At 35.9% G+C, this 23803-nt stretch overlaps 2 protein-coding genes across 7 annotated transcripts; one reads left to right on the forward strand and one right to left on the reverse strand.

Moving 5' to 3' along the window:
• Window positions 1–1293: 1293 nt before the first annotated feature.
• On the reverse strand, window positions 1294–18411 carry LOC123695882. 3 transcript variants are annotated; one of them, XM_045641835.1, is made up of 10 exons: window positions 18395–18411; window positions 17562–17887; window positions 17142–17290; window positions 16757–16905; window positions 16370–16518; window positions 15822–15987; window positions 15206–15469; window positions 3598–4344; window positions 2807–2985; window positions 1294–2270 (listed from the first exon to the last, which is right to left on the reverse strand). In XM_045641835.1, exons 2-10 carry the CDS (start codon window positions 17870–17872, stop codon window positions 2153–2155), a joined length of 2232 nt encoding a protein of 743 aa, XP_045497791.1. In that variant the 5' UTR covers window positions 17873–17887; window positions 18395–18411; the 3' UTR covers window positions 1294–2152. The 3 variants fall into 3 exon arrangements, with proteins under 3 accessions (XP_045497791.1, XP_045497790.1, XP_045497789.1); XM_045641834.1 differs by lacking the exon at window positions 18395–18411 and adding an exon at window positions 18370–18386; XM_045641833.1 differs by lacking the exon at window positions 18395–18411 and having other exon boundaries at window positions 17562–17930.
• LOC123695889 (beta-1,4-N-acetylgalactosaminyltransferase bre-4-like) lies at window positions 17736–23046 on the forward strand. 4 transcript variants are annotated; one of them, XM_045641844.1, is made up of 4 exons: window positions 17736–17834; window positions 20021–20504; window positions 21460–21816; window positions 22561–23046. In XM_045641844.1, exons 2-4 carry the CDS (start codon window positions 20074–20076, stop codon window positions 22739–22741), a joined length of 969 nt encoding a protein of 322 aa, XP_045497800.1. In that variant the 5' UTR covers window positions 17736–17834; window positions 20021–20073; the 3' UTR covers window positions 22742–23046. The 4 variants fall into 4 exon arrangements, with proteins under 4 accessions (XP_045497800.1, XP_045497801.1, XP_045497799.1 ...); XM_045641845.1 differs by lacking the exon at window positions 17736–17834 and adding an exon at window positions 19604–19625; XM_045641843.1 differs by lacking the exon at window positions 17736–17834 and adding an exon at window positions 19615–19778.
• Window positions 23047–23803: the final 757 nt, after the last annotated feature.

The raw sequence follows: 23803 nt of genomic DNA on the forward strand, positions 1-23803 counted from the left end.
TAAACAAAATGCCAAACACAAGAAAAAACACGTTTACGTTTACTAGCAATTTTTTAATACGCTATTTGTATCGTAATTTATTCAGTAATAATTGTTGAAAATTGTCCATGTGTCGGTACAGAAAAAGAATCGTAACGGATTTCCCAAAGCACATATAATAAGGAAAAACTGTAAATGTTACCACGTCAATCCATACAGAACAAGTTCTCTTGACAATAAATAATCTACGGTTAGAATGATTATTGTTAAGTACCAATGATTTTCTCTTTTCTACTGTTTTGGACGTTGAGATAAGGCATGTTCTTGTACAGAATGGACGTTAAAGAAATACATTATAATGTAATCTTGATTTTTTCGTTCAGAGAAAGAGCTATAGAGCTTAATCTTAATGTATAACTCTAGTCGACCTTTTCCCATTACATAAACTAATCAAAAATCCCTATTCCATTGACCAAATTGTTGACTAAAAATAACAAAACGAAGTTGGCTCAACATTAAACAATCCTCTTTATCTGTAAAATGCAGAGAGTAAAGTCACGAGACACAACGAGACAAGAAAATCGCGTTATCAGATTTGATCGATTTTACATAAGGGGACGAGAGGGGCTTGACCGATAGCAAGTTTAAGGGCATTGCTGTTCGTATTGGGGTCAAGTCGGTCACGTGTAGCACCTGCATTCTATGCAAAAGAGCTAGAAGACACGGGGTTGCAAATGTTCCTAAAGCCTTAAAATATATTAAACTTCACTGTGCATTTACACATTCGTGTTCGCTTCGTCACCAGATAAAACATTCGTATACGAGTGTTGTCGCGAACCTCTATACACATGATGGTTTTAAAAGCAGAAGTTGTCTGAACACGATAACGCGAATTTCAATGCGAATTGCATGTGCACTGCTTACACATGCGTATTCGTTATTCGCCTCGCTGTTTGCACACTTGTGTAAATGCACCATAACGCGAATCTCAAGCCGATTGCTCTTTTTTGGTACGTAATATTCGTGTTAGTTATTTGCCTTGCTATTCGCACGAATGTGTAAATGCATCATAATGTACGTATACTGCTCTTATCTTTTAAAATAAAAAAAAACAAAAGCATTTGAAGATTTTTATTCGTTTAAATATTACAATCTCTCTTACATGTATCTTCCTTACATAATACCTACTTCGATATTTAGTAGTAAGTTTCACATTAAGTACATATAATTTCGTATTTCGTATTAGATTATCAACAATCGTAAACAATGAAGTCAGAAAGTCTTTATCATTATTTTATTATATATTTTTTGAAAGTATTTTAGGAACTTTTTAGTGTTTTTATGTTGGTAAAGCCCTTCTGACGCATTTACAACATAAAAAAGTTAAATCCTAACGATAACAGTTATCAATTTCTTCAAACAATTAGATTATCTGGCAATTTTGCCAAAAATTGTTAACCATAGACATTTGCAATGTATTGCCCCACTAAAAAAATTAGAAAGTCTCCAAAAGATTGCTATGTAAACAGTAAGTAACAACTAATATTTATATCCCCTACGTATTATAGAAGATAAAACTATTTCAAAACTGATATTTAACATAATAGAGCGTACACTGATAAAAACAATTATGTATTGTAATTAAGGTCGCTCGCAATCGGTCATATTTATAATTTACTGTGCGAGTTACTTATCGGTTAAACGAAGAGTGGGTCAGTCGGTACAAAGGGTTGATGAACGATTTGAGGATTCTCTTACGACATATCCACCTTAACTTTTCGTATGTATCTACATATAATATTATTGTAGTTGAAAATCTTAATATTGGGTGTTAGATTTTTTGGTTGAAATCTAATCGGTATTCGACCATAAACAAAATTTGAATGTGATAACTGCGTTTTTGAAGTTTTTAAAAAATCATACAATTTTATAATTAAGTTATCAATCATCATAGGACATAGGTAGCTGTATCTGATATTATGGATTATTTTTTTTATTAATTTAAATTACTTAAAGTCATCATATCTATTTAAACAAAGATTTTACAAACAATCAAAATTTCGCACCGTCATACCACAACAAAAATTCAATAGGGTGACCATTTGTTAAGTTTTCAAAGATGTTTTTAGGGCATTTATTTTTTTATTTTTGTACTCTTATATAATATTGTCATTTATTCTATCAACTTGTCGCAGAGGCTAAAGTGTCCGAGCAGCACGGGCCCCACGTCCAGCCCGGTACGGACACTCACTGACGTCACACACGAATTTGGAACTTCGATGTCGTAGTACCTGGAAAAAGATAGATATAGATAAATAAATACAAAAATAGTTAGATAAATAATCATTCACACAAGCTCAATTTTCAGTCTCATTTATTTTTCTGAATTCTGAATACTACAGTGATCGTCACAGAATATTTTTGTTCTTTATATTATAAGTCAAATTAATCGGTTAAATTAAAACTGGAGAAGCGAGAAAAGTCAAGATATTGTTTCCTACCAACTAATTTAATATATTTTTTATTGTTACCTTGCCTTGATGGGCATGGATTGATGGATGGAATGGAACTACATTGTGTTACTTATAGTTAAGATTTTTTAAAGAAACACACAATTCACTAAACTAAGAATAGAATCCATTCTGCGCCATTTTGTGATATCAGAGTTATCAAACGAAAATAATAAACCATGCAAAAAAGGATTTCTAAGTATAAGTTCTAAGTAGGAACTGAAAGTTAAAACGTATTTCAATGACATTTTCCACGTAATTGACATTCCTATTCTTAGTTCGCATAGCTATTAACAAAAACTCTCAACATGATGTACCTAACCACCCATCCGTACGCATTCTCCACGGGCACATAGAATCCGGGCTGGTTGAGCAACAAGTGGCGCTGCAAGTTGCGCAACTCGTGCTCAGACTCGCGTAGCGGGTACTCGTTGACCACTTCTGAACCAGACCACGCTTCGTGGTGGTGGGGGATACTTCTGCCTACTAGAACTACCTGTATATAATATAATGATAGATTAAGAAAAAATGTCTGTGTCCCAAAAATATTGACTTTTTTGTCATCTAGCAAAAAATCAAAGGATAGAAATGTTCTACCCGATTAAGCTTTTTCCTCCTACTTATTATATGGATAAATTTTAAGTAAATGTGAAATCTCTACGTAAGCGTGCACTATAAGCCCAATGTTTACCAAATGTATGGAACGTAACATCACTCCATCATACACTCTTATCAGACATTCGGATCAGGGATTAAATATCGGACATATATTCCCAGATTAATTAATATACTTACAATACAAATTACAATAGGTACAATTATGAATGAAGGTACAATTTCGGAAAGCATTTTTTTATTGAAATTATAACGTTCTTATAGTTATATTATTTTTATCGTAGTAAAATAATATTTACTACAAGCCACTCAATTCATGCCTAAAAATACTGAATCTGAAGTGTAGTGAGATAAATTTCAAGGAAACCATTATCGGTTATCATTTACAATTGAATTCTCTTAAACTTATATTACGATAACAAAAATATTATCAACAGTGTAGTGACGATAGACCATAACTTTTTTCTAAATAACGCAAATGACTTAACCTTACCTTCGTTTTCTTACCACCACATTCAACATTCAAAATAACATTCAAAAACTGGCTCTCATGTCCAGGCAGCGTCTTTGTCACGACGCAGGCTATCAAACAGTTCCTTACGTGGAAATCGCTGAAGAACAATCTAGAAAACCTATGTTCTGGTGTTACTTCATCACAAGGATTGATTTTAAGACAGGATCCACCAATAAAGCTGTCTTCATAGAACTGTTCCAAGCACTCCAGCTCATTGGCCACATAGCCTAGCGCGTACTTAGTTTTCACTTGTTTATTTCCAAGCCGTAAGTTAATAGACATCTGCACCATGGACCGGCCTCTAACTTCCATCGTGCTACTGCTGGGCTTCGAATCCTGCTCCGTTTCCTGCACTGCTGTATGTTCCCGATCATCTGTCTTCGGCGACTTTATCCTGAAGAAGTGTCGGAGCACTCTGGTCATCTTCCTTTTGACGGATTTCCTTTCGTTAACCGTTGTTTCTTCCACCACTTCTTCTTGTATATCCCCAACGCTGTCCGCTTTAAGGGCTAGGACTATTTCTTGCGTGGATTCATCAGTGTCTTGTCTGGTTTCTTCAACCGATCGTCGATATCTGAGGATGCCGTCCCTTGTTCGCAGGAGCCCTAAACGGGAGAGCCCCGCGATGTTGGCGGCGCTGGAGACCAGGTAGCCGTGCGGGCCCAGGGATGAGTTCGGTTGGTATTGCATGTGCCGTAGGTTATACCACGGTACTGGACAGATCACCTGCAACCAAGCGGTGTTGTACACATTACATTTTTGTAGTTAGTTAATGCGTCTTAAATGAACTTTGTCACCAATAACTATTGTTGTTCATAATTTGTGATTTGTAAAGGTTTTGTCAATACTAATAGATATTGACGTTAAAAAAAATTATTTCTGAAAAGTATAAAAAATAAAAAATATAAACACACAATATAATAGATTTTTTTGATCTACTGGAAATCAAATAACATTATAATACAATACAGTCTGCCTACGGCCGTTGTGTGAGCCGCTCACACGATGCCGATGGTCCGATCTCCTTCCTCTGACGTCGCGATAACTCGCGTAAATAGTACAAATAAGAGCTAGCGCGCACGAGCAACTTTGTCTCCGCAACTATTTTGTCTCCGCAACTATTTTGTCTCTCCAGCCATGGGCTTGTATGAAAGTGCGCGTACGTAGCGACGCAACTCCCGGGAGACTTTTTTGTCCGCGGGTTCGGAGACAAGCCCGCGACGCAACTGTCGCCCTATCTATTGGTTTCAATGCAAGTGCGCGCACGGCGACAAAAATGTTGCCTGTCGGCGGCCGCCGGCCAGTTGCCGCGTAACCGGCGTAGCGATAATACGTATTTATGTCAACGTATTTATTCTCGTACACAGTAGTTTTAACCGACTTCAAAAAAAAAGGAGGAGGTTATCAATTCGGCCGGTATATTTTTTTTATGTATGTACACCGATTACTCCGAGGTTTCTGAACCGATTTACGTGACTCTTTTTTTGTTTGATGCAGAATGGTGTGGGATTGGTCCCATAAAATTTATTCGGATAAGCCCAGTAGTTTTTATTTTGTGAGCATTTTTGTCTGATCTCGATGACTTAATTGAATTGTAGCAAGTAACTTTGATTCATTTCCAGGTAACCGATTGAACTGAAATTTTGTATACGTATGTAAATTGGATAGCGATGAAACATTATCATGACATAGAGCTGATTTGATGATGGAATCGGAAGGTGGCCATAGGAACTTAGTAATATATTGACTCAACTTTATCGAGTTTGGGCTCATTTGATTCGTGTTGAAAAATACACTAAAAAATATTAAATAAAAATAACTTCGTTAAAACCGTCTTCGGTTTCTAAGGACAAGAGCACAGACCACAACCGTCTCTTCGAAACCCATGTTGATAAATGCAGAAAATTTTAAAGAAAAAGTTGCGTTGCTGTCGCTTTCGTGTGCGCATCGTTCAAAACTTTGCGAGGAGACAGCGACAGAGACAAAATAGTTGCCGGGCAACTAAGTTGCTCGTGCGCGCCCGCTCTAACGTGAATCGTCAAACGACAGTTCGAAATGAGTATAAATGTATTGAATGTAATGTCGTTATAAATGAACTATTAACTTTTGTATCAAATAAGGTTGACACTCTTCCAGAAACTAGTATTATTCAGATATGTTTAAGTGCATACTCCTGTGATGAAATAGAATGTGCGAGGCAAATTGTTTATAAGCTGATGGCGCCTAATAAAAAGTTTCTAAGAAGGAAGGATGGATCGGAGCAGAAAAGCTTACAAGAAATTATAAAATTAATAAAAGAATTTGAACCTGACAGTCTACCAAAGTTTGTAGCGAGTAACTTAAATAAACTACCGCCGGTATCATTCGACCATATTGACGTTACCACATTCCTGAAGGAAATGGCATTGTTAAAAAGTGAAGTCGCTAATATGAAATCTACCTCTACCTCTTGTAATGACTATGTATCAGATATTGTATACATCAAGACAGAGTTGGAGAACGTTAAACTGTTAATGCACGAGTTGCAATCTTCACGTAACTCGGTCTCGTCCTTTCCTAAGTCTTATCGTGATGATAAGAATACTGGAAAACGAAACAATGATTATAATGACATTGGCCGTGGCAGTACAGCGGGCTTGCAAAATGATACGATGAATCATTCAACGCAGGCAACGAGTGGAATCTCACAGCACATTCATAGCGAGTCCGAACCATGTGCAGGCGGCGATAACACGGGTGCTCCGCACGGCGGCCGTTCGCTGACTGCCACAGAGTACTTTTATATATAGCTGACTGCGGCTGCGCCTATTCGTTTGGAGCGGGATTGCGACAAGTTACAGCTGACGCCTATACCTACGTATCGAGACATAATGGTTGGAGATAACGCGATTCGTCAAGAATCTAATAATTCTAATAACGATGGTTATACAACGGTTACAAAGAAGAAAAAAATATATAAATATCGTAATACTCGCGGCACTTTGCAGAGTACGTCTAAACTGCAAGCGGCTATTCCCAATTCTTATATTTATTTGTCACGGGCACAAAAACATATAACAGAAAATGATATTAAAGATTATATAACAAGTATGAATGAAGAATGTTTAGACGTGCAACTGTTGAAACAAAGTAGGGAGACGAATTTTAACTCATTTAAAATATCTATCCTGTCGACAAAACTAAATACTTTTCTAAATAATGAATTCTGGCCGCAAGGTTTAGTTTTTCGTAAATTTAAACAACCGAATGTTAACAAACCTTTGTAATGGACTGTTGGGATAAAAATATAACTATAATTTCGTACAATTGTAAATCGGTTAAGCGTTCCGTGCAGGAAATTAGGAACCTATGTAACGATGCGGATGTTATTGCGCTGCAGGAGACATGGCTGATGCCATATGACTTAGGTTTCGTGAATGAAATACATAAAGATTTTGGAGGCTCAGCCAAGTCTTCTGTAGACACATCCACACTTCTGCGTGGTAGGCCATATGGGGGTATTGCTGTCATATGGCGTACGAACCTATTTTCTGAGGTTGAAATTATACCGTGTGACAGTGATCGAGTCATGGCAGTGCGTCTAGGTAGGGGCGATAGATCTTTTTTGGTGTTTTCTGTCTATATGCCAACAGACAGTGAAGAAAATCTACCAATGTTTACTGAATGTTTGGCACTGATTACTACAATAATTGAGGCCTCTGACACCGAATGTGCATTTATATGTGGGGATTATAATGCACATCCTGACTCACGATTCGGCAGAGAAATGTCAAATTATTGTAGTGAACAGGAGCTGCAGTGTTTAGATATAGAGAGGCTTCCGCCAGCCTCATATACATACATAAGTGAATCTCACGGATCGTGTAGATGGCTCGATCACTGTCTTGTAACGGCAGCTGCCGAAATTCTAGTCACTAACATATATATTAAATATGACTCCTATTGGTCAGATCATTTACCTCTAGTCTTAAATTGTAATTTAAATGTGATAACACCTAAGAAATGTGATATTTATGTGAACCATAATATTAAATATATGTGGGGTATACGAGATGAAGAGCATACAGCTATTTATACAAAAATGTGTGAATTAAAATTTACTAATATACAAAATAAATATTATAATGAATGTAATTTTATATGTAAAGACTGTGATAGCAAGTGTATAAACAAGAATCATTTTAAACTATTGGATCAATTTTACTGTGATATTATTTCAGTTATGCAATCATCAGCTGAAAGAAGTTTTAATAATAGGAAAAAAATGTAAATATAAAATAGTTGGTTGGAATGCTCACGTTAAACATTTTCATCTACTCGCTAGGCAAACTTTCTTGGAATGGGTGTCCTACGGTAAGCCGCGTTCGGGATACTATTTCGATGCTATGTTCTCGGCACGTAAAGAATTTAAGACTGCACTAAAGTATGTTCAAAATAATCAAGACAAAATAAAGTTAGATATTTTAGCTCAAAGTCATTCTACCGGTAATTTTATTGAATTTTGGAAGGAAACTAAGAAAATGGACTACAAAAACGTTTTACCTGCATGCGTAGATGGACAACAAGACCCTAAAGCTATAGCTAATCTTTTCAGGGCACAGTTTAATACGAACCCTATAGCTAATGCAAATGGTAATGTATCAACTTCAGCTGAGACCGTACGATCAACTGAGAAACGTAAGCTAAATAATAATATCATAACATCTAAGGACGTTTCTCAGGTAATTAAAAATATGAAGCGCGGTAAGTCACCGGGTCATGATGCTCTTAGTATGGAACACGTTTTATATGCTGGTAAAAACATCTACCCTGTTCTGGCTCAATTCTATACTCTCTGTCTCAAACATTGTTATTTACCTAAGGATTTAATTAAAACTATAGTTATCCCTGTCCCTAAGAATAAAACCGGTAGTTTCTCGAGCGTGGCTAATTATCGACCTATCTCGCTGGCAACAATTGTGGCCAGGATACTTGAAAAAATTTTGCACTCCAAGTTGTCACCATATATTAATATTGACGATGCCCAATTCGGTTTTAGACCTGAATTGGGAACTGATATGGCTATATATACATTAAAAGAAATTGTTGACTGTTATAATAATCAGAATACTAGTGTTTATGCATGTTTTTTAGACTTAAGTCGTGCCTTTGATACCTTGAACCATGAGATATTATGGAAAAAAGTTCGCAGCAGTGATGTTTCTTCTGACGTTGTTGGTCTTTTTACATATTGGTATGATAATCAGACGAACAGCGTTAGGTGGGGCAGTACTCTGTCCGACAGCAATATTCTCTCGTGTGGTGTTAGACAGGGCGGAGTAACCTCCCCCGATCTGTTTAACTTATATGTTAATGATTTGATTGTGGAGCTGAGTAGGACTGAAGTTGGACTTAAACTAGATGGCAGATATGTCAATAATTTGAGTTATGCTGATGATATGGTCCTGCTCAGCCCCTCAATCAAAGGGCTTCGAAAACTTGTTGGCATATGTGAAAGATATGCTCTTTCACATAGTCTACAGTACAATGTAAAGAAAACAGAAATGTTGATATTCAGATCGGGTAAGGGACCGGATAACATTCCGCCAATCTGCATTAACGGTCACCCTATTAAAATAGTAGATAGCTTTAAGTATCTTGGCCACATTGTTACATCCAAAAGAAAAGATGATGCCGATATTGAGCGACAACGACGTGCACTCTGTGTCGTCGGCAATATGATCATCCGGAAATTTCGTAGGGCATCCAATTCTGTTAAAATTCATTTATTTAAGACCTTCTGTCAGTCCCTCTATACTTGTCAACTTTGGACTAATTACACCAAAAAAGCATACGATGGCATTCGAGTAAAGCACAATAACATCTTCCGATATTTGATGGGGCTCGACAAATTTTGCAGCGCTTCGGAGATGTATACCAACTTTAGAGTAAACTCCTTGAATGCCATCCAGAGACACAGAATTGCTACATTTATGTCCAGAGTTGACAAGTGTAGAAATAAAATTGTACGCAGTCTGGCTGACAGAAATATAACTAGTAGTATGTATAAAACTTGGATCTCAATTATTATGATTTAATTAAGTATTGGCTTTATGTGTTCATCGGTTTTTTCTGTATTAAAAATTATTAAAATTGTATAAGTACATGTAAATTATGGGACTAAATTGTTCTGAATTAAAGAATTTATTATTATTATTATGTTTCTCATCTCCATAATACTCGGGTACCACCAGAAGGACGGTACCCGGTCTTTTGGAAGGCTTACGTGGGGACACGGATCCAACACGCAGAGGCCCTTTTGAGAGTTTTAATGTGTTATGGGACACCAGCCGCAGCCTGCCCATGACTGCACTATATAGAGATACAGCCCTGGGCAGTCCGCGGCCGATGTAGGACTATTACAGAAAATGGAAATAAATGACTGGACTATGGAAGGGGTGCTATGTGGACAGGTTACTGGATCTATAGGAACTATGGCGTCTGCCTTTCTACAACAAAGTTTGTAAAAATATATTGGCAGACGGTGACTCGCCCTCTCACAGATGGGCCCTCTAAAAAGTCGCTGTAACTTAGCAACAAGAGGGCAACATGTCGTGAGCAGCTAAGGGTGGAGAGGCGTCCCTGGACTTTAAACGACGATCACGCGCTCCCTGAGGGTCCAGCATCACGTGCCCACTCGCCACTTACGCTTCGCATCCACCCTTCGAGCTAAAAGCTCTCGCGACTCCACTCTGGCCGGCCGGTTAAGGCAAGCCAGAGGTGGGGGTCCTGTCCTCGTCAGGCTTCACTCCGACCGGCCGGTGAAGGCAAGCCAGAGATGAAGACAGGGGCCTCCCCCGGGAGCACTCGGTTCCCGCGGGGTCGCTACTCCCCGACACCCCGCCACAAGGTGTCCTGCGGGTGACTGATTGCACGGGTGGAATATCTATTATCACGTAAACAATAGATATCCCAACCGTGGGCGATGGGGTCGTCACATCCCTACGCCCTTATTATTATTATTTATGTTTTTTTTATATTTTATAAGTTCTCTCATAATCGAGGACTCGAGCATTTTTGCGGGCTTTTGGCCAAACAAAGATGCTTATACAAGCTTATATTTAATGGGTGGGACAAACAGACAAACTTAATTAATCTAAAGATAAAAATTTGCGAACTATACGGCACGTGTTTAAAATAACGGCCTTTTGTAAAAGAATATGTGTGTTACTATGAATGCTTAAAGTTTTGAGGCTCAAGTGAAGTGATTTTGGTATGATTCCTGTAGAGGAGATAACTATTGGGACCGTTTTGACTGTACTGACTCGCCATTGAGTTTTTATTTCAATGGAAAGATCAGTATACTTAGCAATTTTGTTGGAGAATGTGGATGTTAGGTTGTGTGTATTAGGGATAGCGATATCTATTAAATATACAACTTTGTTTCGTTTATCTAGGAGGGTAATATCAGGTCTATTGCTTTGTATTGTTTTATCCGTGATAATCGTTCTGTCCCAGTAGAGTTTGTAGTTTGTGGAATCTAGAATTATTTTAGGGGTGTATTTATAGTAAGATACTTTTTCGGAGATGAGATTATATTTGATGGCCAGATATTGATGTATTATAGACGCGACTTGGTCGTGCCTATGCTTGTAGTCTGTCTGAGCAAGCGACCTGCAAGCCCCTGTAATGTGCTGGATTGTTTCGGATGCGCTGTGACATTGTCTACATTGGTCTGTAACTAAATTTGGGTCTTTCCGTATGAACTTCCTATAGTTTCTCGTATCAATTATTTGGTCTTGTATGGCAATCATAAAACCTTCTGTCTCTGGAAACACCTCGCCGCGTTTGAGCCATGTGTTCGATGCCAGCTTGTCGATGTCAGTATTCATCAAATCGCGTCGGTGTCTGCCATGTAGAGATTTCTGTAGCCATGCATCTATTTTCTCTTGTGGTTTTCTAATTTTTTCATTTTTTTGGGTACTTCTGTCTGATAGGTTTAGAGGTGTAAGTTTTTTGTCGGTGTGAGAGATAGCCTTGTGCAGTACGGAATCTAAGGTTTTATTGTGAAAGTATGAACGTAAATTAGTAATAATTTTATTATGTAGGTTTTGTATATCGATAATACCCCGTCCTCCTTCGGCTCTAGGTAGTGTCAGACGTTCTATTGCAGATCTTGGATGGTGTTTACGGTATTTAGTGCTTAAAGTATTTATAATTCGTTGAAGCTTTTTTAGTTGTGTTTGAGACCAGTTAATTGTTCCAAAGGAGTAAGTTAAGATAGGTATAGCAAAGGAGTTAATAGCTTTGACAATATTTTTAGCGTTAAGATGTGTATTCAATATTTTATGTAATCTAGCTCTAAAGCATTTTTCAATTTCGATTTTAACCTGTTTATGGAGAATATTTTGATTTTGGTAGAAGCCTAGATATTTATATCCTATTTGGTTGTCTACTGGCTGGATAACTTCGTCATTATGTAAAGTGTATGAATTCGATTCTAATTTACCTCGTTTAACACTCTGTATCTTACATTTATCAATACCGAAATTCATACGTATGTCGGAAGAGAAAACTTGCGTTATATCTGCTAACTTGTTGATTTCAGCTAAATTTGAAGCGTATAATTTTATGTCATCCATGTACATTAAATGTGTAAGTATGAATTGATTATTGTTGTATTTTAAACGGAAACCTACATTAGCCTTGTTTAATAAATTAGAAAGCGGATTTAATGCTAAACAAAACCAAAGAGGGCTAAGAGCATCCCCTTGAAATATACCACGGCGAATACTTATGGGCGCTGTTTCTGTAAATTTAGTTTGTGTGTGGAGTCTTAAAACTGTCTGCCAATTATTCATAATGCTTCGTAAAAAATTTATAAGTGTAGGATCTATTTTGTAGTGTTCGAGTATATATATTAGCCAACTGTGGGGGACCGAGTCAAATGCCTTTTGGTAATCTATGTACATTGTATATATATTTCTTTTCTTGTTGTATGCCTGCTTTGAAACCACTGAATCAATAACAAGCTGTTCTTTACATCCCTGAGTCCTTTTACGACATCCTTTCTGCTCTTCTGCTATTATGCTATATTTTTCTAGGTGCTGATACATTATTTGACTTATACATGAAGTGATAATTTTGTATATATTTTGTAGGCATGTGATTGGTCTGTACTTTGCGGGATTTTTTGGGTCTGATTTGTCTTTAGGTATCATGACGGTTATTCCTTGAGTAATATATTTAGGCATTGATTCGGGTGATTTAATAAAAGTGTTTATATGAGTTAATAACAAATGGTGGACGGCAGTAAATTTTTTATACCAGTAATTGTGTAACTTATCAGATCCAGTAGCTTTCCAATTGTGTGTCTTTCCTATGACAAACCGAAACAATTCAATAGGGATATCTTCATATTTCATGTCTAATACGTCGATAAGACTGTCTTTTTCATCTTTAATCCATTCTGCGGGGTTGTGTTGAATTGGTTTCGCCCAAATATCTGACCAGAAACCATGGACATCTTCAGGATTCGGTAGTTCATCTAACTCGTCGCGTGGCTCTGAAGAAGATTGATTAAAGTTCCTATAGAAAGATTTTTCATTCATAGTGAAATGGGTATTTTGAGATTTCCTCAGTGTAGTTTGCTTATACCTACGTAGCCTACTGGACAAAGCGCTAAGTTTCTGCTTCAGGGTATCTAAGAAATGTGAAAGATCTGTATTTTCATTTTCGTGCTGAGAGTGAATTTTATAGCTGCGTTTAATCGATTCAATATGTCTTTTTAATCTTGGGCTGCTGTTTCCTTTAATGTATTCGGTGAGTCTGCCAATTTTGACTCGGAAGTCTTCAATTCTTTTTTCCAATCTAACCTGCCAGAGTGGAGTTTTATGCTTATGTGGTGTATGAATGGGGTTATTTCTAATTTTCGATCCATTGTGCGTAGCGGCTGTGTATGCTGCGGAGTAAATAATTTCTTGGAGGTTGGAAAAGTCTGTATCCTCTCGACAGTACTTAGGTAGTATGGTGTGATTAATGAAGTTGACTAAATGAGCTAGTTTTCTGGTTATTTTTTGCTTAGGGATTGATGGTCTTTGTGTAGGGTCAGTGTTTTTAAATGTATCTAAAGTATTAATAAAAGTATTTTCAACATCTGAAGAAACAAACATTGAAGTTTCTTTATGGGCCTCCGCTTCATTTTCTGCGAGCAAATTGCAAGAAAGAATAGTAGTTTCATCATTTAAAACTCCTTCAATACTAGCAGCTGTATTAATATATTGATAGGAAACTGGTGTCTCATTAGTGATTTCATCTTGTGGTTGTTGCTCAAGATGCAATAGTGTACTAGCTACTTCGTTTCTTATTTCTTGCAATCGGGTATCAGATATGAGTTTGTTATTAATTATGACTCTACGTTGATCAGATATACGTTGTTCGGATACATGCGAAATATTAGGATGTTTAGATATAACAGCTTGATGCAGAGGTTGAATGTAAGACGTTCTATTGGTTTCTAAATTAGTGATTGCATAGTAATGATACATTATACTTTCGTTTATTGCATTTGACCATCTCATTCTTTGGCCTGAGTTCTCTCTGTTAAGTGAAACGGGATTAGCTGGAGTAGCAGAATTGTTTTGATTTGATAAAAATACTTCAACCTCTCTACGGATTTCCTGTACTTTATCTTGATTAAGTAAGTTGTTGCGTATAATAGCTCGGCGTTGGTCGCCTATACGTTGTCTGCTGACTTGCATTTGTGGGAACTGTTGTATGAATGATGTGTGTAATGCTGGTAAATATGTGTTCGTATCAGATTCTAATAAAGTGAGAGTAAAATATGTGCGCAAGATAAAGATATTCATTTCATCTGTCCATTTCTTGCGGGCACGTTTTTCAACGTTGGTGGGTGCAGGTATTTCGGCACAGGTTGCCTCCTGCACAACATCCTCGGTTGTTATAGAACTAGAATAGTTAGATGAGCATGATGAAGGTGAAAGATGATTGGTATAAGAGATTGGGGATGATTGGAGGGAGGAAAATAATGATTTTGGGGATGATGCAGATGATGAGGGATTTTCATTTGTTGTGTTGTTACGGAGAGGGCTTCTCCTGTTCAGCCCCCTGTCGCCGATGGTTCGCATGCTGTCACGTCCAGCATCGGCTCCAGACGCGCCCCGGCGCCCTCCGGGCAGCGACCGTAGGTTATATCTATGTCTGCCTCCTACCTCCTCCATTTTTTTACATTATGTTCCCACGAGTAGCTAGGGACGATCGGTCCACCACGGCAGAGCCCCGCGTTCACCGTGGTAAGGGTAATTTAAACCGGATTTCCCCTGGTCTCCGGAGTTCGCAAACTAGCGACTAAGCTCCCCTTAGCCATGCATCCTTTGGCGCTTGCTGTTCCACCTTGGATTGGGCTGTATCTCGCTTAGTCTGGTTTCTCGTCTTGGGCCTATCCGGCATGAGTAGCTCTACCGGCTTAGCCCCGAGAGTCATTGAAACACACAAGCCCCATCACGTCGTCAACGTAGAGATACGGTGATGGGGTTATTATTATTATTATTATAAGCATTATTTGCAGTTTAAGAATTAACTAAATAACCTCTCCATACATCCTGCGCTTCTTCCCCTGCCCCCTACAGAAGGACGTCTGGAAGGGCAAACAACTCGGCAACGTAGTATTAAGGAAGGGCCACACGCTGCACCAGAAGGCTCTGTCCCGCAGCAGGAACCGCTGGTAGACCTCCAGCTCAGCAGCATCAGCCACTGTGTTGGGGTCACCCTCCTCGTCGGACATGGCTTCATGTGTCCAGGCGGGTGCAAATATGGCTAATGAGCAGTCGTAGCTGTGGATCAATTGCACTGCCTGGGAATGAAATTGAATTATTTAGTTTATTGTTTAAAATAAAGTATTTTTTTTATCTACAGAAGAAACTTTTTTTTTTCAAATCAGATGATAATAAAAAATCAAAATAATTATCATCATGGAATCATTCATCATTATTAAAAAAAAAGCAAACGAGTGCCAAGCCAACTTAGCGATTAACTACAATTACAGAAGTAATAAATGTACAACTTTTTGAAAAATAATTAAGATAAAACGTGTTGTATAATGTAATTTATTTAAAGGCTGCCAATTAATATCTTATAAAATTTCATTTATCTCTCTGTATCTCTCACTGTAAAAAAAAAGAATTCTCTCCCTCTTTCCAACCCACCTCCTGCGTGTTAAACTGCCCCCCGCCATAGAAGTTCCGGCCCCACACATCGACCCCTACATACAGGTCGTGCCGCCTGTCCCCCGCGCCCGCCGCGCTCGCCGACACGTCCTCCTCGCGCCACGAGTAGTTCGTGAATAACCCGTCGCACGCGTCGAAGAACGCTCTGGTGATAGACCGATATTAAATATATACCCACATCAATTTTTGAGAGGATAAAAGATAAAACTGATTACGAACAACTGTTTTTTCCTATCCTTTCATTCAAATATTAATAAATTTTCAAAATATCGACGACTAATAAGCATGAATGAAAATATACAATATACAATTATACATAGTTATGATGTAAAATGAAACAACAAATTTGAATACAGAAGACATCCATCTAACAAGAATCGAGAATTTTTTGATATTTTTAAGACTCATAGAAAATGAAATACGTACTAGGGTAACAACACGGTTATATAATTCCATCAACTCTAAACAAACAGCATTTTATACGTAAGTTAACATCCAGCTTAAATCTATTCTAGAACAAAAATTACCTGTTTTTCCCGTTAAGTCCATTCTGCCAATTGAGATGCCCTTCAACAGTAACGCTGTCGTACCAAATAAGGACTGGATCGTCGAGCTCCTGGTGAAGCGTGGTGTGCAAGTACCGCACGAATTGTAGCAGCACGTCTGGTTTTGATATCTGAAGAAATTTTAACAATAGTTAATTTATATTAATTATAACAAGTTTAATTGTGGTATTGCAGTTTAGACAGATACTTTACTTATTTTATAACATCAAGGACATATCGCTAGCCAGCAACAACGAACGGGTTCGCTTTGTAATTTTAAATTTTACCGCTTTCTTCGCTTACGTAATGGAGGGTAGATCGGAAAAAGTTATCTATGGTAAATTTTCAAAAGTGCGGAAAATAAATCACCTTATTCTCAATATTGAGCAGCCAGCCGTCGAACTTTAGCGTTTTTGCGATTGCCACGAGCGCGCTAGCGAGGTTCTGCCACTCACTCTCCGACTGCAGCACTCGATCCCAAAACGCGACCCCATCGCTCCATTCCGTTATAACAGTACCTTTAACGTGATGTAGTGTTATGTGAAAAAGTTAAATTTAAAAATACACTAACGGTTCCCAATACTGATGTGAATATAATGTTAAATCAAACAAACTGTTCACCCGCAAATCCAATTTATAGGTACTGCAATTTTACCATTTATTCCAAATTTAAAAATTGAAAAAGGAATATTTAAAAAAACATACCTTTTTTATTGCTCCGATGTTGCTTGTTGAAAAAATTAAAAATAATCACCTAGTACTTTGACTCCATGCGCGTGACCCACATTGATCCAGCCGAGAGGTGGAATCGTGATCAAATGATGACTGAAGTAAATAAAAATGTCTATCCCGGCCCAGTTATAAAATGTATAAGCTTCGTAATTTCCAGTGCCATCGATAATACTATAAAATAAAATAAAAAATCTATAAGCGTTTGAAAATTTCCAAAATTTTTTTTTATATATTCACCATAATAATAATATATAAGCACAGTGCATACCTACTTTAATACATTATTATAACAACTAAGTTTGAAGCTGTTTTACAAAGTGTTAAAAAATAAATATAAAAAAAAATATTTAAAAGTCAAAGTGAATAAAACACAGGAAAAATGGAAAAGTTGATACAACATTATTGAAAAACATTAATTATAATTATACAATAATTTACAAACCTGTCATCGTGATACCCATTGGCCATATCATGGCACACCAGTGTCTTTGGTAATATTTTTTTATCTTCGCGCTTGACATTTTCCGCATCCGGATCAAAATGACAGAAGGCTTGTGGACTTTCAAGCAAAATATTATTTTCCGGACATTTATTGATGTTTATGTTCTTTATTGCTATTTCACTATGCGTCTTTAATTCCTTACAAAGTGTTCTCCAAGGTGGTGGATCTTGTAAGAATAATAAAATTTCTTCATATGAATCAAGTGGCTTACAGGTTAGTTCTCGCTGCATCCAAATTTTCTTCTCTGCCATTGTGTTAGTGTAGTTCTAATAAATAAAACAGGTACATACACTTTAACTATATATCAAAGGAGACATTTACAAATAGTTAAACTTATTCAGATAAACATTAAACTTTATCTTGTTTACATAGATCACTGACATTGACAACTACATTAACTAAAGGCGGGAATATAAAAACGCGACTGCCAATTTCAATTTCTAAATTCATAATGTATGCTGATCATTTGCAGATTTAGGGCAATAATCATACTCGCAATTATTTATGATTATACGAACTCATTATTGGCACACAACATACAAATAATAGAGACTTTATTACCATTCAGTTTTGGTTTAAAATAATATTAATAAAAAACATGCATAAATATGAATAATTGCAATTTTATTAATTCTTTATAATGAACTTCTAGCTTAATACCTTTTAAATTATTCAACTGGTTTACAAAGCACTAATATCACCATAGGGTTCAATAAATGTGTAAGTATTTATTTTTCTATGTACCCACCTACTTCTATTAAAATAACACTTACTATTGTTAAGAGAAATTTATGAATAAATAAAATAAAACTTGAACATAAGCTGTCTTTCTTTGAAACTGCAGCTGATCCTGTTATTATTGGTATTTATGTAAAAACAACAAATGGAACAAAGCACTAGTTACACTAGTTTGTCCTAGTTGTGATAAGGGCTGAGGAAGTGTGCAACATATTTTGATAACGTTTGTACTGCAACAAAGCACTTGTTTCCCATGGGACAAGGACTACTAGACAATAAAATGAAACTAGATAAGAGGAACAATGCTAATAACATTATATATTTCCAGAGACTAAGTATATCCAAAGAATGTCTCACATCCACAATTTCTCAAGAGAGGTTCTGGTAATATGAAGAAATAAATTATTCAGATCCTTTCCAGTTTTGTCAGTATTTAAACATACTTTGCTTTTTATGATCTGAATCATTCACTTAAAAATAATAAATTGCATATATTTAGTATTTACATATTAATTGTGATTTTATTCACTTGGTTTACTTCCATCATGCCATATTATCCTGTTTGAACAGGAAATTAAACTGTTATACCATCAGCAACTAAACTAGATTTTGTGGACATAATGTCTATAATAATTATCGCGTTTCTTATTATTCCAATCTTGATCCGTATGTCATGCACATTACTACAATCCATACTAATATTATAAATGCGAAAGTAACTCTGTCTGTCTGTCTGTTACTCAATCACGCCTAAACTACTGAACCAATTTTCATGAAATTTGGTATGGAGATATTTTGATGCCCGAGAAAGGACATAGGCTACTTTTTATCCCGGAAAAATGACGCAATCCCGGAAATCCTATGGGAACGGGAACTATGCGGATTTTTCTTTGACTGCGCGGGTGAAGCCGCGGGCGGAAACCTAGTATTTTATAAATTACGTAATTACTAGCTCTCGCTTAGTGCCCAGATAAAAAGTAGCATTATCTGTAATCTGCCCATCAAATAAATTTGGTACAGTGATCGATTATAATCGATCACCGTACCAAATTTTATTGCCGTTCATCTATTTTTGCGCGAAAGCCTAATAACGTATAGGTTTTTACATGGTTTTTATTAACCCGCATTGAAGTATATAATCTTGTAATTTACTACAAAACTAATTTCTGATAACTAATTTCTGGCAACACACCAATCGATAACTGTCATCGAACGTCACGCAAAGCGACAGATGACAGCAGACAGTTGTCTCGTAACTTGCTGCCGGTAGGTAGTGCTTTTGAATTTTTCATATTTTTTTATTTTTAACAATCAAAATCATTTATATATGAAAAACTCATTAACTTATCAAATTTAGTGCCGGGAGATATCCTACGATTTTTATAAAGGTGTGTTTTACAAGTTGTGCGTATTATACAGGTATAGCAATCAGGTCACATCCGATTCTCGTTATGTGTCGTGCTTTATTAATAAACGGACAATAAATAACACTTTTACAGTTAGTTTAGCAATTTCGTGATTTCTGTAAGGAGTTCCTATAGCCGTAACTAAATCGGAACATAAACGTTTCGGAAAATCAAACAAATAATTTTGAATAAGATATTATTCTTTGTTACGTGTAAAACTAATTTAAAATTCAAAATTTATTGTTCTACTTTCAGGTTTACAAGGAATGTAATCTATATAATCTAACAGAGGAGGTTCTAACAACCAAATGCTTAAATGGCTGCCTCTGAACAGGCTACAAAAAATTCGCGTCAGCAATTATATCATACTTATACTATGTCTCATTGCTATCATCCAGTTGTTTGCTTACTATGGATATTATGAATACGATTATATTCCCAAAGAAGAGATAGATAAGCATCTCTATAAGCATGTGAACCCAAATTTGGTGAGGAAGTCAAAAACTGATTGTGAGTATGCAAGTATATATGAGAAGGTGTTCCCAGACAACTGGGATGTAAGGAAGCAAGTGAATGAGTTTGTCCCCAGTGGCATTGCAAATGGGAGCTTTGTGCCGGCGGATTGTCACCCGTTGTTCAGTGTTGCTATCCTGGTTACATATAGAAATAGACAGAGCCAGCTGGATGTATTCATTCCTTTCATTCACAATTTCTTGAGGAAACAGAACATACATTATAAGTGAGTATTTTTATGCTAGTCTTTATTATAAACAAGTATTAAGTTGTAACAAGCACCTAATTAGGAATAATTGTTAATGATTATTGCATCCTGTTTATGTGAACATTAGAATAATTAATATCACCTTCTGACTTATTTGGATTTCCCTGTTACAAAAAATTCTGGGAGATAAAGCAATAATCTGATGTATTCTGCCAAAAGTGTCTGCTGAAGTTGTAATAAATTGATTTAAATTTGAGATATTTTTCATGACGTATGTCTACTCATAATGCTAAAACATTCTTTCATAAAAATGTAACAATTTCACAAGTTGATCTTTTACTGGGGAATTTTGAATGGACTTAATAAAAAAAAAACATTATCTACATTCAAATCAATATAATATAATGGCTTCCACATGTATTGAAAATACTAACATCTGAGGAGCAGATGTTAGGTTTTTTTACTGGTTTTTATTTTCATGCTTATTTCATCTTGGCTTATATTGCTCCATAATAAATTGAAGAAAATCATTACTTTTTATTTTCGTCACATTCACCACATTAGTAAATAAAAATATTTTATAATTATATAGAAAATATCTATTCACATAATAAAACCTGCATCAACAACATTTTGGACTGAAATAACATAATATTCTAGTTAATAATTCATATTGCCAAAAAAAAAACATGAACATGATTCATAAAATAAAAATGGCAACTAGCTTTAAAATGGAAATCTGTGGATGTGTTGTCATAATATCTCTCACACGATATTTGTTTTGAGATTTTGTATTATTTACTAATTTTTTATTATGTACATTTTTAATATTTGCTATTGTTTAAAATTAAGCTTTTCCTCATTTGTACAAAAGTAGAAAAAAGAGCAACTTTTACCTAAGGCCTTAAAAGATAGCATAGTTATTTACTGACCTCATAGAAATTTAGTTCTTATAACAGCATTAAAATTTCAGAATCTACATAATAGAACAGCAAGATGACAAACCCTTCAACAAAGGTCTCCTATACAACATTGGAGCTAAACAGGCCATCGCAGACAAGTTCCCCTGCCTCATACACCATGATGTGGACCTATTACCCCTGAATGCTGCAAATCTGTATGTCTGTCTGCAACAACCTCGGCACATGAGCGCTATTATTGATAAGTTCAGATTTGTTCTGCCATACAAGACGTTGGTTGGAGGCGTGCTGGCGATTAGATCGGATCAATATGTGGATCTCAATGGATTTTCTAATAAGTTTAAGGGATGGGGAGGAGAGGATGATGAGTTTGCTGCAAGGATTAAGAGTCATAATCTTGATATTTTGAGGTAAGCTTTGTTAATAATTTCGTTATTCAATATTCTCTGGAAAAATTAAATGATGATAACAAATGATTATCAAGTCTAATATTGCATGCCTATCATTACTTAGAATTTGTATATTAAAAGTATATTATTATTGTAGATAAGCACAATTCAACTGCTATCTTAGAGAATTATTATTTGTTTAAATTCTGATAATGTATGTGTTTATTTTTGTATCATAAACAGAATATCCTTTAAATAATATCTCTTAATAAATATTTGATATTTGAATATCAATTAAATATGTCACATATTCTTGCACTATAACAAGAATATAATAAAGTATTTAATATGCACGGTGAACCTTGCTCACAATATATGGATGATTTAATTAGTAGACGTTTTCTATGCCATACCATGCTAGTTCATGACATATGCAGTATGTTATCTATACATTAATTAAATTATCAATCATTTGACATGTTTTTTTTATTCACAGATTCACTAAAATAAAAAGAGAATATGTAAAATATAATTTTGTTATCCTTTTAATTTCTTCTCCGTAGAAACTGTTTTCCGAACTGGTAGTAAATTACTATTTTTCTGTATTTATTTTGATGGTTCAAAAGCACTTCTAAACAAACTCTAGTGGATGGATAAATGTATGAATTTTTAAGTTGAAAAGTTCAAATACACATTATTGTCCCCAATAAAACTGTATTTTTGGTCTACAAAAACATGATTATAAAATAAATTGTTTACTTCCAGATTCCCGCCCGACATATCGCGCTACACGATGTTAGTGCACAAGCAAGAGCCCAAGAACACGGACCGGCACCACATCATGGCGCACACGAAGCCGGCACGCGACGGGTTCGCTTCGCCCGCACACCACATCGCTTCGCTTCACGCACATCCGCTGTTCACGAGAATTAGTGTCAAGACTTGATTGTTGCTTAAGTGAAACACGAAGCAGTGAATAAAGTGTGTTTCTTGGACTTTACAGTTGTAAAACAATAATGAAGCAGTGTGAATCAAATATAATGATGTGCAAGTAAATTTAATGAAGGCGATTAAAGAACTCGATAGGCCTTAGTATGCTTTTAAAAATTAATCATATTTTGTATACTATGTCTCTCTCGTCTATTAAAGTTTATTTTTTTAGTTAAAAACTTACCAAAAACATTAAATCAAGTGAAATTATTGAATAACGTTTTTAGATACATGTCTTTAATCAAATGTGTTTTTGGATTGATATTTCTGTGCCTCCAGTGAATAAGGGAGTAAGACGAGTTATTCCCTTTGGTTTTTATTGCACCATTGGATTCAGCTCGTCAAAATACACAACATATCAAAAGGTCATATCTCTAGCTGCATCCTAACCCAGTTTTTCGAATGACCCAAACGGTATAAGTAGGGTGTGATAAACGGTATAAGTTACCTTATCCATCATTTTAGGCAATCGCAAAGGAACTATTCGTCTCGAGTCAAAATAACCCACGAACACAAAGACATATGTGTAGTTATACTTTTTGAATAAAGACTTAATTCATTTTGTTCCATCCGTGCCAACACTATTTTAGTATAAACGCATTTGTGTCATTTTTCTAACATGAGCATAAAGGAACAACTCTCAGTGTCATTGGTTCAAGTGACGACATGAGACAGTTTTGCATTAATGCCGTGTTACTATTGGTCCATTTGAATACTGCACGGAAACAACGGACACTATTCCTTTTTGCTTAATAATATTTTTCAATCTTTTTTTATTTATCAGTTAACTTGGGATACTAATAATATTTCTATGGAAATTAACTATTTTTTGCAATAGATATTAAAAATACAGTTTTAATTAACACATTAAGTGCTAATATTATACTCCTTGTTTATATATAACTAAGTACACAGAACGATAATTGAGTCATCTAAAAAAAGCCAACAAAAATGTTAAACTTATATTTTCTTCTTATATTTGGGTAAGTTTTATAAAAAATAACTAGTTTTTAATCTT

This window comes from Colias croceus, chromosome 11, assembly GCF_905220415.1.
Source record: "Colias croceus chromosome 11, ilColCroc2.1".
NCBI classification, from domain to species: Eukaryota; Metazoa; Arthropoda; class Insecta; order Lepidoptera; family Pieridae; genus Colias; species Colias croceus.